We start from the raw sequence: 13890 nt of genomic DNA on the forward strand, positions 1-13890 counted from the left end.
AGAAGAAAAGAGTCATCAGGTTTACTTGCATGAACCAAGCTCAGAATACCGTCCACTCAGTCAGGACAGGTGCTTATACATGGCAGCAAAGGGGAGCAGAAGGAGAGCGGGGGAGAAGGAAGGAGGAAGAAATGATCTGTCTTGGTATGCCGAGGGGGCCAGTCTCTCGTGAATCGTCGGTATCACCCGTCGGACCCGTTGTCGCCGATCGCTCCTCACCTGACCCGAATATTTTCGTTCGGTTAAAGCGATATTAATCGCCGCAACGAATTCTGCGTAATTACAGCGCGATTATAGAAATTGGCGCGACGGTGCTTTCGTCGGCGTGACGCAATCGACACGGTTGCGCAACTTAATCAACGCGGATCCGCTTTTATGGAATTTGTCCCATCCAACTCGTCCATCGACAACTTTTAATCTCCTCGCTTTTAAAAGCGAATGTAGCAAAAACGAGCGAGGTCGTAAAACCGAGTAGCGAGTAAATATTCAAGCGATTTCTAACGATAAAAAGACTCTCAAGTAAAAGGAGCGTTAAAGGAAACGTTAAACGAGCGACAAGTCGTTAATTAAAAGGTCATCCGTATGATGACAAAGTCCAATCGAATCGATAGCAAATCGTTGAAATTGAAATGCACAGAAAATGTTTAAATGCAGAATGTGATTAGTTCATTGCGCATATAATAAGAATATTGAAATAAAAATGGATTAATCGAAAACTTATTATTTATGAATATGCGTCCAGCTTATGCTCGGCTAAAAACACTTTTCTCATGTTACAGATTTCCCACTAATTAAATTTTGATAATACAATATCGAATTAACTGAATCGGCAATACTCTTCTCGTAATCGATTACGATCGATCTGTATACTAACGACAAATCGTGCTTTAAAACCACCGGCGTCATTTTTACAGATCATATTATTCAAAGTATATTATTTTTTAGACGTTACTCATAGGATGTCACTAAGAAATCATTATCTCAATTAATAAAAATAAAACTAATTTCCGAATGTTATATTATTTGATTGTGACGATAAAAACTAATTTCTTCGTAATCGAGGCGAATAAAGTTATGTTTTAAATTGAAAACCTTACAGAATCTTTTCCATATCACTCATCATCCACCTTGCAGATTATATATAGAATAGCATATTATATTTCTATTTTTTTTAATAAGAAAATTTAGGGAGCATTATCATTCAGCTGTTCTCATTTTTTGTGCTCGATCACGCGAGCCTAACTTGAGTTCGCACGAAGGGACCAGTGTGTCCTAGATGAGTTTATTCCAGTTATTTAGAATTATATAGCGCTGTTCATATCGCCGTCGCATTCTTTCCTAATGAGCGTCTCATTTCGCCCTCGTTGCCGCTCACATTTGGGCCAATATATGGAAGAATGTTCACAATTCGTGCACGCGAGAGAGCTGCGTCCTGCATTCTCGTCTACGCGTGCGTTCGCGCACACTCGCGTGGATAATCCCGTTGACATTTGCCGCTAAATTGATCCGATTGAACTTAACGATGCCGATCGACGCCTGCCAGCTTTATTATATTGACCGCCATTGATTTAAACGTGCTCTTAATGACCCGGTATCAATCGGAATCAATTATCTTACCGACTCGCGTATAAATAATCAGTCACCGGTGGAAGGTGTGGTATATGGGGATGGAGCGAGCCGATCCTTCTATGGTGCGGGTCGCGCATAAGTCACGCTTGACGCGCTGCGTGTAATCGCATTTTATCGATTGCACCTTGAAACGCGCAGAGCAGACGTCACGTGCGTCAGTTTCGATACTGGAAAGAAGCCGGACGATGCCGAGAATATGACTGATTGCACACTTATTACCTTCCTCTAATTACAGTTGCGCCTATCAATTACGCACACATACATCAGTTTTATTTCTTTATCTTCATCTTTAATTTTCAATAGTTGGCAGTACATACCGTTATGACATACCGTACATATATATGATATATTTGTTTTGCTTTCAACGTCATGTACTCAATCGTTTACTTTATTGGATAAAGGCATAATAAACTTCCGAGTTTTTCTTAATTTTGTCGTCATTTAACTTAACTCGTTTACTTCAAGAGACTTCTCGACAGTCAATCTCGAAAATAAATCGATTACTAAATTATGTCTAGCTACGACGCCATTAGATTTAGATTTAGATTTAGGCTCGGCAGTTAGTTAACTCTTTCGTTCGCACAGCATCGAGAAGCGTGCGTGCATTACGTGCGCGAAGCTAATTAATAGAGCAGGTAACGAAGGTAGCGAGAGAGAAAGAGAGAGACCGGTCCAAAGTGATCTAGCGTTAGATCGGATCGGCGTGGATCGCTCGAGAGCAGCTGACAGATCATACATCGCTGGTAACGATCTGCGACGGTGGAAAGACAAGGAGCCGATACCTGTTACGAAGATAGTGAAGATACGCGCCGCCGTAAACTGATGACACGCAGAACGAAAATATCTCGGCGCGCCAACGAAAAAGAGAGGGAGAAGAAATAAAAGGAAGGATAACGTTACGAATACCTGTCGTATAATATGGAGAAGTAAAGTGACCATTCGGTATCGCGAGAAAGAATTTAGTTGTGACCAGGCGAGATTTATTGCAGCGTAATAAAAGAAGATTGGCATTGTGGGATAAACTTGAAAAATTATAAATGGCGCATAAGTTGAATGTTTATTTACCTCTGTTTGAAAAAAAAAAGACGATCGAAGACATGGACGGTTCAAATTTAAAACATCCTCCGCAATGTTCTTTTGCAAGAGACATGAGGAGTAGGATAGATGGTTACTATTAAAAAATCGGAATTTATTGAAATTTACATAAAATTGTAATGTTAAGTACTATCGGATTAGTTCAAATGCAGCACAGAATTGATCTTGTACTAAGCTTATAGTTGAACGTAATAATAATCATGGTAATTATATACACTTATTTCCATCGCGCGATGTATGCAGCGTGTAATAAAATAACTTTGCCTATGAATTACATGCGTTGATAATTAGACGCTCGGCAGAAAAAAGAAGATATCTTTTACGTATAGAACCAGTCCAACAAATCCAAAAAGATTCGGATATCCGATAAATTGATCTAACTAGATATCGGCGTGCCCTGCTCGCACGCAGCCTCGGCCGTCATCCGCGAAGAAAGCGACAAAGCGCGGACCGAGATAAGTATACACTCGAGTTCATTGACAAGCACGTCCCCGCGGGATCGTTTCCCTCCCGATGATCCCGGCGACCAGGAAGAAGAGAGAAGCAACGAGATGAACGGGAGGAAACATCAAACGTCCCACCGAAAGGAAAATGTTAAATCCACGTCCTCCCTCCGTCCGTCTCGCTCAAGTTGCGCGACGATCCTTCTCGATCCGCAACTCTCGGGGACATACACCGCGTATTCTCGTCCGACGAGAGACGCGAGAGAGGGAGAGACACCGAGCGGTCTAGTCTCCGACTACGGTCGAACGGAGATGACGCTCGAGATCGAAGAGGAGGAACACCGCGGTGGAGGAAACGACGCGGAAGGGGCCTGGCAGGGCAGAGCGGGAGGACGAGAGCTCGAGAGGCGTTCGTCGGCGCGGAAGCAGCGTCGACGAGGCCACGAGATCGCGATGAAGCGAGACGGAGAGCGCGACAGCTGGCGTCGTTGATGGTGTTGGTGCCTGCGGACGCACCGGTACCAGCGACTCGCAATGGTAGCGTGCGATGGTGTTGGTCGCCGGCGATGGTGATGGTGGTGGTCCACCGGGCATATCGTGTGGAGCACAGCTTCAACACTTGCTCCACGCACCAGGGAGCGAGGGAAGGAGAGAAGGAGAGAGAGAGAGCGAGAGAGAGACACTTGCCCCCTCCTGCCGCGGGCGGCGCCACTCGAGGAGATCCTTTCCTCTTTTCGCCTCTAGGCCATTCTCGAGAGGCGCGCGCGCCAACGCGGTGTCGCCCGATCGGTCCTCGTCGACCTTCGACCAATACACGGGCGTTTGAAAGAGTGCGTACCGCGAGCTTTCCACCGGGTGACTTTTCCGAAAGTGACCTCACAGAACGCGGGTTGATTCGGTGCTCCCTTCCCGCGACTACCCCTTCCGCTGCCGTACGGATTCTCATTAATCGTCAGCGTCACATCATCATCTTCGTCTTCGTCGTCGTCGTCATCATCGTCGTGGTCGTCGTCGTTGTCTCCTTCTCTCCGCCCCCACGTGACAGTGCACGACCACGTGGTCTACGATTGATCGATCGCGCCCTCGCCGGATGCCAACGTCTCCCGCTACAAAGTGAGACAGATTCCGGAAAGTGGTGATTGCAGTGCTTTCAGAACGGAATTATGTAAGCCTTATGTAACGATAAAGATTCGTGCGTAATGCGTGAATCAACCATCATTAACGCCGAATATTTTCGAGGCTCGAATCTCACGATTGCCGGCGAAGGTGGGAGCCTCGCGCGACGAAGAATTTGAGGATTCGCGTGATGCGCATACGCGTGATTCATCACGCAGGATCGAATAGCACGATCGGCCTCGCGTATAAGCCGAGAGAGGATATCGGCATGCCTGCGTGCCGCGCGCGTTGATCGATCGAGGACGGTAATCTCGTCACCGATCACCGTCCGCGTCTTGATTCCGCGGTGAAATCGGGCCGGGTCGAGCGGCCAGGCTGTCGATTGTGAGAACGGTAAGCCGGCACCGACTCGCACCGCGGAAACCGGCCTGCCACGTGACTTTCGGTGGCTGCCCGCGACTTCTGCGTCGTTCGATACACGCGAGCGTACGCCACTGGATGCCGTTGGGAGACGCCAATAATTTCCAAGAAGGTACCGAAGATACATCGAAGGGGACTCGCAAGAGTAGATCGCGTCGGTGATCCTCCGACGTTTTCTCAAATTCATTAGTCATTCTGTTGACGGCGAAAAGGAAAAAGAAGGCCTGAATGACGGCGCGACGTGACTACATCCGAGGAAAATCCGTGCTTGATGACGGGATGCCGCTTAATTACGCGTCGACGTATCCGATCGAGCGATCGTAGCTGCTTTAGCGGAAAAACGCGGAACGGGAGAGATCGCGCGTATCGCGCGCGGAGCCGGAGAGTTGAATGCGCGCACAGGCAGGCGCGAGGTCGTCCCCCTCGACGATCGTCTCGAAACGCGCCTCGTCGAAACTCGTTCGAAAGCTGACGCATCGCGTGAACGCGAGACGCGATCCGGAGGCGATCGGTGACGCAAGATCTGAGGCATTGAACTGTCCCCCGCGTATTTTAACGCGACAGAATTTCATACGAGCGACAGATTGTCGCGTAACAAGCGCGACAAGATTCCGCGACTCGGTTTCAGGTCAAAATTGCAATAATATCCTGCAGATTATCGCGCTGCGCGCGTGATTGACATGCGCTCGCATAGCACGAATCTTGCCTCGCATTACTCCGTTGCGTTATCGAAGTCTTGCTAAAACGACCGCGTAAAAGCGATTCCTCGCGCGATCGAGATGTCGAAGCGTCCGGCGAACGGCGCGCTGACAGCTGTTCGCAAATAACGTTGACGTTTGAGCTCTCTTAATTGAGTGGGACATAACGCGCGTCGGTAGAACAGCGTAGTCTCCTCCTGAGATGGCTCTTCAGCGATAGTGAAAGTTACGTTTGACAGCGAATTTGCATACAATTATAGCAGTGCCATTGTAGCTCGTCACTATGGATACTCCGAAGCTTCTTGCCATAGTAGTGGTACACTAGAATTCCATTTGCGACAATTTTTCTTTAGGAAGGCGTTGCGCACGTGTGCGTTTCACGGCGTGAAGCGTGCCACCGATTTGTGCCACTTATTGTAAAACTGGCGTATGAGCAAACCGCGTATAATGGTTCGTTCGGGGCTGAAATTAGACATCATCAAACAGCGATGATCGCAAGAAGCGCATCACCACGATTAATGGCAGTTTTAATGCCTGGATCGTGTATGGAAATTTAATCGTGGAGTCAAGGCGAAACCCAATTGAAAAAGAGACGTCCTTAGGAACGACGTTTCGCTAACGACGCGCAACTCTGCGGTTTGAACCGCGCGAGCGCTTGTTGATATTTCTCTTAAATAAACCAAGTTTATTCGGTTAATGGACGATCATTATGCCATCAAGGAATAATCAGAGGAGATTGCCGCCGACGATGCGACTCGACAAACGTATACGTGGATATTACTGACAATCGGATCTTCGTAATTGGCCAAAGTTTAACGGCGATAGCGGATTTATGCGCATTCCTCTTTCATTAAACAATCATTACCGGATGATACGCGTTGTTCGCCGACCGTAACGACAAACAGATACACATGAGATGTATCGAACGAATTGAAGTTTAACACGAAGTGTACACGAGGCTTCTCATGTCTCATTATTGAACCATCCTTACATCATTGTCGTCGGAATTAGCAACGACAAACTGGCACAGGTTCGACCTCTGGATTTCTCTCTAATTGACGATGGCGTGCTCATTGAAATTCCAGGATTAAGTAACAGATATCTCTGGTGACTTCCGATAATTAGACGCGGAACGAACGAGATTTTACGGCGAAAGGAGGCTCTATGTGCTCGCGTCCGTACTCACTTGGCCAGTGTCGGTGTCTCGTTGTTACCTATCGGCGGCCGGCAACTATCTCGTCGGATCTGCGCGAGTCCCGGCGAGCGAGGTAGCGGGCATCATCGACGGACCCCGGAGTCCACCATGTCCGTCTTGGAGGCCGGCGAAGCCGACCGGACGACGACGATGTCACCGTTGGACGAGGTCGTATCCCCGACTAGCGTCGAGTCGGAACTGATGGTCACCGACATGTTGGACGAGCACGAGGCCGCGCTTAACGAGCACGGCAAACGCAAGAGAGACACGGACGGCGAGAAGCTGACGCCGAGGAAGCTGCCGTCGCTCACGAGAAACAACAATGAGGTCGGGTTCGTCCTCGAGGGAAGTCCCGACGACGACCTCCGGGAGGATAGGGACGACGTGAGTCTGTCTTTTTCTTTCAGCGATATTGAATCGCACGCCGAATGGAATTCCGAATTGACGATGATATAATAGATGTCGCAATCGCAAAAATAATTCTCGTTGGTAATTTCACATGCCTGGTGTAAAAAATATTTCCAATGGTATGCAATAACAGTGTCATTAAACGTTATTTCTTTATTTACTTATAGTATTTGCGGAATTTACGGAAAATGCGCTCAAACATTTAAATATTCGTATCCTAATTAGATCGGAAATTAAATATTACATAACATACCATATTTATGTGACTATTATTTTAAGTATATAGTTCACCGACAGGTATCACCGATATTTATACAGTCCACCGATATTTTTAACCATGCTCTCGTTTTTTTTCTCTCATTTTTTTAACCTGTCTGCGCAGAAATGTATTTTTTCCTTTTTCGATATCTGTATCTTATATTTATATACCTTATCGTCACATTGGCGAACAGATTTCCAACCATGCTGCACGGACGCGGAATTCTCACGTGGTAGGAGAGAGAGCAGCTGTCGAGTGACGTGCCCGCCTACGCAACGGTTATACCTGTTTCAGAGTCCGCGAACGTATCCTATTCTGACACTCGGCAACAAATCAGATGCTCGGATCCACGGCTACAATAATACGGCGGCTATTAATGCGTGCTCTTTCGCGCTTTAGGAGATCTGCATCGCCGGTTGTGCCCTTCTCGCGCGATTATTATTCGCATTACATATTCCCATTGTGAAGTCTTGACATGATTCAAAACGCGATGCGCATTTCTACTGTTTGCCTAAGCTTTTCTCTCGGCGCTATAAATTTAATGACTTTATTGTCTATGTACGTCGTTCCGTGTTCTACAGAGTAGGTACCGCTATCAAAGGAGAGTTGTATTTATCAGGCTGAAAGATAGCTATAGTATTTTAATTGCGCGTCTAATGTCGTTAATCAATAACGTTGACTATGATCTTAAAAGGAATACAAAATCTCTGAGTAGGAATGACCGAGCGCTTAATAAATTAACCATCACTGCTGTCGAATGTCAAGAGCTTGATTTATTATTTATACATCTCAGAATGAATTATTTTAATTTGTAATACATAAATATGACAGGGATTGCTGCACTGGTGTATCCGTTATAGATAACGGACGATCATCTTTACTTAAAAATGATCGTCCAAAGATTATTATCATTTCGATGGAGATCCTCGTACAATCCTCGATTGTTACAAGTTGCGTCGAACGATCGTACCGAGTGCACCGCTCGTTTTTCGCTCTTCGTTCGCTATTATGATCCTTTCCTTGCCAAAGGATCAATCTGAGAATGAGAACGAGCGGGTCGGCTCGTACGACAAGCCGCGTAGGCAACGTCGTAGGACATGAGCCTGACGCGAGGTCGCGATGCCGCGCGCGCCGCGCGAAACGGGTTTCGGGAAAAATCCGAGTGCGCGATCCTGAGACGTGACGGGTGCCGGCGTATTGCGGCGCGTTCGATGTAGCACGTGGTGGCTACGCCGATGATCCCACCGTCCGTCCGTGGAGCGGCATCGGGTATTCCATTAACCGCGTTTGCGAGTCGATGCGGCGGCGCGGCGGCGCGCAGCCGCGCGAGCGAAAAAAATTATCCTTCGCTACCGACTCGGGCTCGTGTCGTTAATTATATCCTCGGAATCGGCGCTTTCGCGGTGTCTAACGATGCCGTGAGTTACCTTAGGTAGCTTCACGCTTCTCGTGCACGTGATGAGGGAAGATTAGCTCGACGTTCTTTCGGCGAACATTTCGTGACCGACGACGTTTGGGAAATAGTCTCTTTTCTCGGGGAAGGGAATTCCAGCGTCTAGTTTTAATGATCACCGTTAACCTTTTGCGGATGGAAATCGATATATCGACTTATTTATACTTAGGAAAGTAACTGTGCCTTTGATCTAAAATTCTAAATTAATCTAAATCAATATGAATTAATCTAAATTAATCTAAATTAATCTAATTAATATAAGATTTATACTGGAAAATCAATTAAATTAAAATCTTGTACAGATCACGTAAGAAAGGGAAAGTCATCCCGCGAAATGTTAATATTTTTCCTATCGATTACTACACGAAGAGGCAATAATACATAAATACGTTATATATTGACAAATTATCAACGATAAATTTCTTCGCTCACGTCGTACTGGAGTTCTTAAATGTAACCAACTTTACTTAAACTTTGATAATTCGACGTAGCAACGTAGCGCTATCGCGCAATCTTAATGCCAGCGTGCGCAAAGGTATAACCATAATGATAAATCATAGTTAATAATATAATTGGACAGCAAGATTAATAACATGTAGTGAAATAATGCAGATTCGTACGATTAGGCCACCATCGCGCAGTGTAGCTCGACATGATGTGCCATTGAGAGAATTATACAGTATTGTATAATTATTTATTTTTAATAAATAGTTAATAAATTTCCCCTGAGACGGAATAACAAAAGTAATCGTTAATAAGGAATTTATATGTCGAGAAAGCTGTCGCATCGAATTTCGCGAGTAATGACGTAACGGCGAGCGCATCGATCATCGGTTATCGCAGCCTCTAAAACACGCAAATCATTTCAATTTTGCGTTGTTGCGAACGTTGACGGGACACGTAGGAGGTGAAAGCACCGAAAAGTACAGCGCGCTAAAATCGAGGCCCGTCAAGCCTCGTGCTCGCTGAACGTGGATAATGTCGTCTCGTTAAGAGGCCACTAAACACCGCAATTGATCGCCGAAAGATCCCTCGTATGACAGTTTTAATGGCCTGCAGGTAATCGCCTTCGCGTCGACGACTTGCGAGCGATTAAAGGTGAGGCTAATGCGCCTTTCACGTACCATGAAGGCGCAAGTACAGCGAAGGTGTGTTACGGTGCGGCGAACAGTCTTTTCTGTGTGTATGTGTGTATGTGCGACCCTCTCTCATGATGGGTCGAACCTCGCAACCTCTCGCAACGAGATGCCACTTTAATTCGCGAGAAACAAGGAACACGGCCGCGCGTAATAAAATTTCAATAATTCATACCTTGCGACTAGATCCCAAGGCGGGATCTCGTGCAACGGTAATTAATACGCTCGGGCAAATAATTCAGCGGGGTTCACTCCGAGTTTTGTTGGATAATAGCGTATACATTAAGACAATTATCGTGCGTTTACACGTTTTTATCTGTCTGTTTCGTTTCATAATTGCGCCGCGCGGAGGCAAAAAAAAAGAACATTTCAATAACGATGTTTTCTATCGCAATGGTAAATGTACATTAAGCACCGAATATAAATGAGCGATAATCAACGTAATTATCGACATCGGTATACGATTAAAAGTTTTAATTAATTGCTGGTATTTAATATCACGAGCTCGTAATCTCCCTGATTTAATAAACAATTTAATAAATAATTCTGGAGAAAAGTAGTCCATATTAGCAATGCGTTCTGTATCCGTACACGATTTGCTTTTTAACCAAGCTGGATTTGATTCTCTCTTTGCAAAGATTCATAAGCATAATTATACGTGGCAATTAGTGTCAAAGAATTAAAAAATTTGGGTGAAGAGCTGTATAGATAAAAAGGTTTATTTTGCTCTTCGGTTAAATCCAATTCAATTTTAACGAAATCTTAACTTCATATTTAATTATCGTTGTTTAACGTTAAAAGCCAATTAAAATGATCGAAATACAGATTTTGTTCGAGTTCCCATACTAAGAAAAGATTGTCTCGAGATCATCAGAAAATATACTCTTCCAATCTAATGTAAACTTTTTAAAATATTATGTGCGCGCGTCTCCGCTACTTTTTTTATTCCCTGGATATTATTACCAGCTACCGATTATAATGGCCACAGGAGAGTGCCGTTATCTTGTTCCATTAAGAGGAGAAACCGCCGCATAACATCGTCCACAACGCAAACTATAAAATTAAAATTGGACATTCTCTCGTAATGTACATTATAATAAACATGCCGTTGATCTTCAGCATGTCACGTTTCACATTATCGTGCGTCCCAATTTCCTGCGATAATTATCTACGCATTCACGCATACAGGGTGCTTCGGACTACGCGTTCAGAACTTTCGACCAATACAAAATCAACTTTTTCTCAGGGTAAAGGATGAAGAAGGCATTCGTTACGCCGTTACGGCTTTTAGGGTTCACAATTTGAAATTATTAGCGCGATGTCTCATTTGAGGAAAGCTCCGAGGATCGTTAAGATTGAGATCGTAGATCTCGGGACACTCTGTATGTACTCCGCGTGCGGTGGGTCAAGAGCCGGGATTCTTCCTCAAAAGCCACTTAAAATCAAAGATCAATCTTCGTGAGTCTTAAACGTTTCGCGCGACGACTGTCGCCGCGAACTTTCGTCTCGCGCAGCATAATGACCGTTTGCGGAAAGAATTCAAGCACGAAACGCGGTAGTTTAAAGACCGCGAGATAAATCATCCCTGGCCATCGCGCGGATAATGATAGGTGGTGCAAGACGATCGCGCGCATCGCGCACCGTGATATATTGTTCGCAACTTCTTGAAGATAGCGCTTGAAATCCCCGGTGAGTGATAATCCGGCGTGCCGCCGCCGCGCCGATGCGCGTGCGATTTCCGGTGCGATCTACCCGGGGATAGACGGTTACGGTAACGCCACTGAAAAGGCGATCGATCAGCGAAATTACGGGCTTCCTGTTATTGACGTCGCTCGCGTCTCGTGGGCGCGCATCAAAGTCGACCGGACTAGAGAAAAAAAAACGGACGCCGCTACGATAATCGTGCCTTGATATTTGTTGGCAAAAACACAATTTGCCGGCCTTCGTTGCGTAACGCTTACATAACGAACAACTCTTGAAGAAGCTTTGTTACACCTGCTCCGGTCTGACCCTTATGATTGCGACGTAATAGCCAAGCTTTGATTTTTTATTACGCGCTTTCCGATGCGGTTGCCTGTAACCTTATCTCGATATTCACGTGATCTTTCTTGCAACATAATTCATCGTGTAATGCGCGTGTAACGCGCAGGCTAAGTGTCATTTACATAACTTCGTTTACATACGTTTTATAGTATAATGTTATTATATAGTTTTGTTTCACGTGTATGACCACAGTGAAAATTAAAATGATCTTTGAAATGGGCGAATACGAGTATATCGAACATCGTCTCGTGCACAATTTCTATTTCAATACTGTATTAGAATGCGGTGAATTATCCATGATTATGACATGACGTCGGGAATCGTGAGACTCGTGACTTTATCTATGCGTAATGAATTTTTATTTGTAGGCGCGTCACATACCTATCACCGTAGACAAGGTCACAAGGCTTCATCTCCGTTAATTCATCTTTTCATCCGACCGCTGTGATCTGCGATTTCCGACGAAGCGAACTCCGTGTATATACAGACGGCGAATCCTGACAAAATTAATATCCCATATCGCAGCGTCCCATACGCTACGATCTTTTTTGTAAATCATTTAACCGAGAACCACCATTATTACTCAGTCGAATATGAAATCTTCCTCGTACATCATATACACGTGCGATATCTCACAATCAGTCTGAGAATTTTCGCATTTATCATCGGAAAATTTATATTGTTTCTGTGATTTATAAAATTACTTGTTGCCGATCGATCTGTCTTCGTCTTCGTGAATTTTTATTTATCTTTCCTTATCGTTAATATTTATTGAATTAATAAATGCATTTTAATTTTAGACTTTTTAAGGTATTACACATATATACACGGAGAGAATTTTTTGTTATATTTTACCCTTAAATTCACTACAAACTTGGGACAACTTGGCAACCAAGGAATTTTTAAAATATACAAAAGACATTTTACAAACAACGTGATAAAAATTACCAAGCAGATTGGTAAATTTTGAAAAATTATTGAAATTTCCTAGATATATTTTAGTAAAATTGATCAAACATATTTTATATTTTAATGTAATAGATATTAATATTTTTTATTATGGTAGATATTAATCGGAATAGCTCGCATAAAATTCTTGGTGGTACATGTTGTCCCACAACTCTACCATGATTTCGGGGTAAATTTTAAGAGAAAATTCTCTCCGTGTACATATATTACATATTTTCATGATAATACGTGAATGTATTCTTTATAATGCAACAGGTAACAGTATTGGTTGTTTTATATAATTTTATTTTTTTCAATTACCTCAACCTTTGAAATAATCTATGCAAAGGTATCGCGCGCATATATTTATAAATTCTTTCCCAGCGAGGATTGAGTTATTACACAAAGTCTTTTGCCGATGCAGATACGCATCACGAAGGCAACAATGAAGTTATAGATGAATATCTACGCAGGATCAGAGATGCTTGTTTAATAATACTTTTAAAGCCCCGCGTGAATTATCGCAATTTCAGCTTTATGTATACAAGGAGAATGGTGTGCCAGCGGTTATTGCGGGCGATTATCGAAATTGCCGCTTTCAACTTCTCACGTGGCAACCAGGAAACTTGCTGAGGGGGAAACACTATATAACTTATAGGCGATAATAAAAAGTGCATAACCATCGGTTGGTTTTCGCTACTAAAGAATTCTTTCCGCATAGGCCTGATACTCTCGATGACGCTAAGGATCGTATCGTATTTCACCGGCGCGCTATTGGAAATCGAACTCATGCTTTGCGTTCTATTTACAATAAAAGTACTTTTTGCATGGAAAAAAAATTCATGCAAAATATGTAAATAGGATATACATATATGAGAGAAAGAACACAAATTCTTTTGTTACATAAAGGAAACGTAGATACGCGATTTGTTAAAAGATACTTGCATTTTTTTACAAAAAAATTAGACATGTATAATTAATTAATAAGTACACTGAGAGAAATAATTATTTTTTTCAAAAAAAATTTTGTTGATTTAATAAAACCGG

The 13890-nt window shown here is 43.9% G+C and overlaps 1 protein-coding gene across 4 annotated transcripts in view; it reads left to right on the forward strand.

Annotated features, from left to right (window-relative positions):
- Positions 1-13890, forward strand: part of Tfap-2 (transcription factor AP-2) — a 204889-nt gene that overhangs the window by 115674 nt on the left and 75325 nt on the right. For 2 of the 4 annotated variants that reach the window (XM_071711211.1, XM_071711212.1), the window contains exon 1: positions 3934-6980. The exons of the other annotated variants lie outside the window; for them this stretch is intronic. In XM_071711211.1, coding sequence (XP_071567312.1) covers positions 6705-6980 — 276 coding nt within the window. In that variant the 5' untranslated portion in view covers positions 3934-6704. Of the gene's footprint in view, positions 1-3933; positions 6981-13890 lie in introns of those variants that run through there. 4 annotated transcript variants of the gene reach the window in all.

The sequence above is a fragment of the Temnothorax nylanderi genome, unplaced genomic scaffold (assembly GCF_030848795.1).
Source record: "Temnothorax nylanderi isolate EJ_2023f unplaced genomic scaffold, tnyl_v1.0 TNYL_tig0096_pilon, whole genome shotgun sequence".
Lineage (NCBI taxonomy): Eukaryota > Metazoa > Arthropoda > Insecta > Hymenoptera > Formicidae > Temnothorax > Temnothorax nylanderi.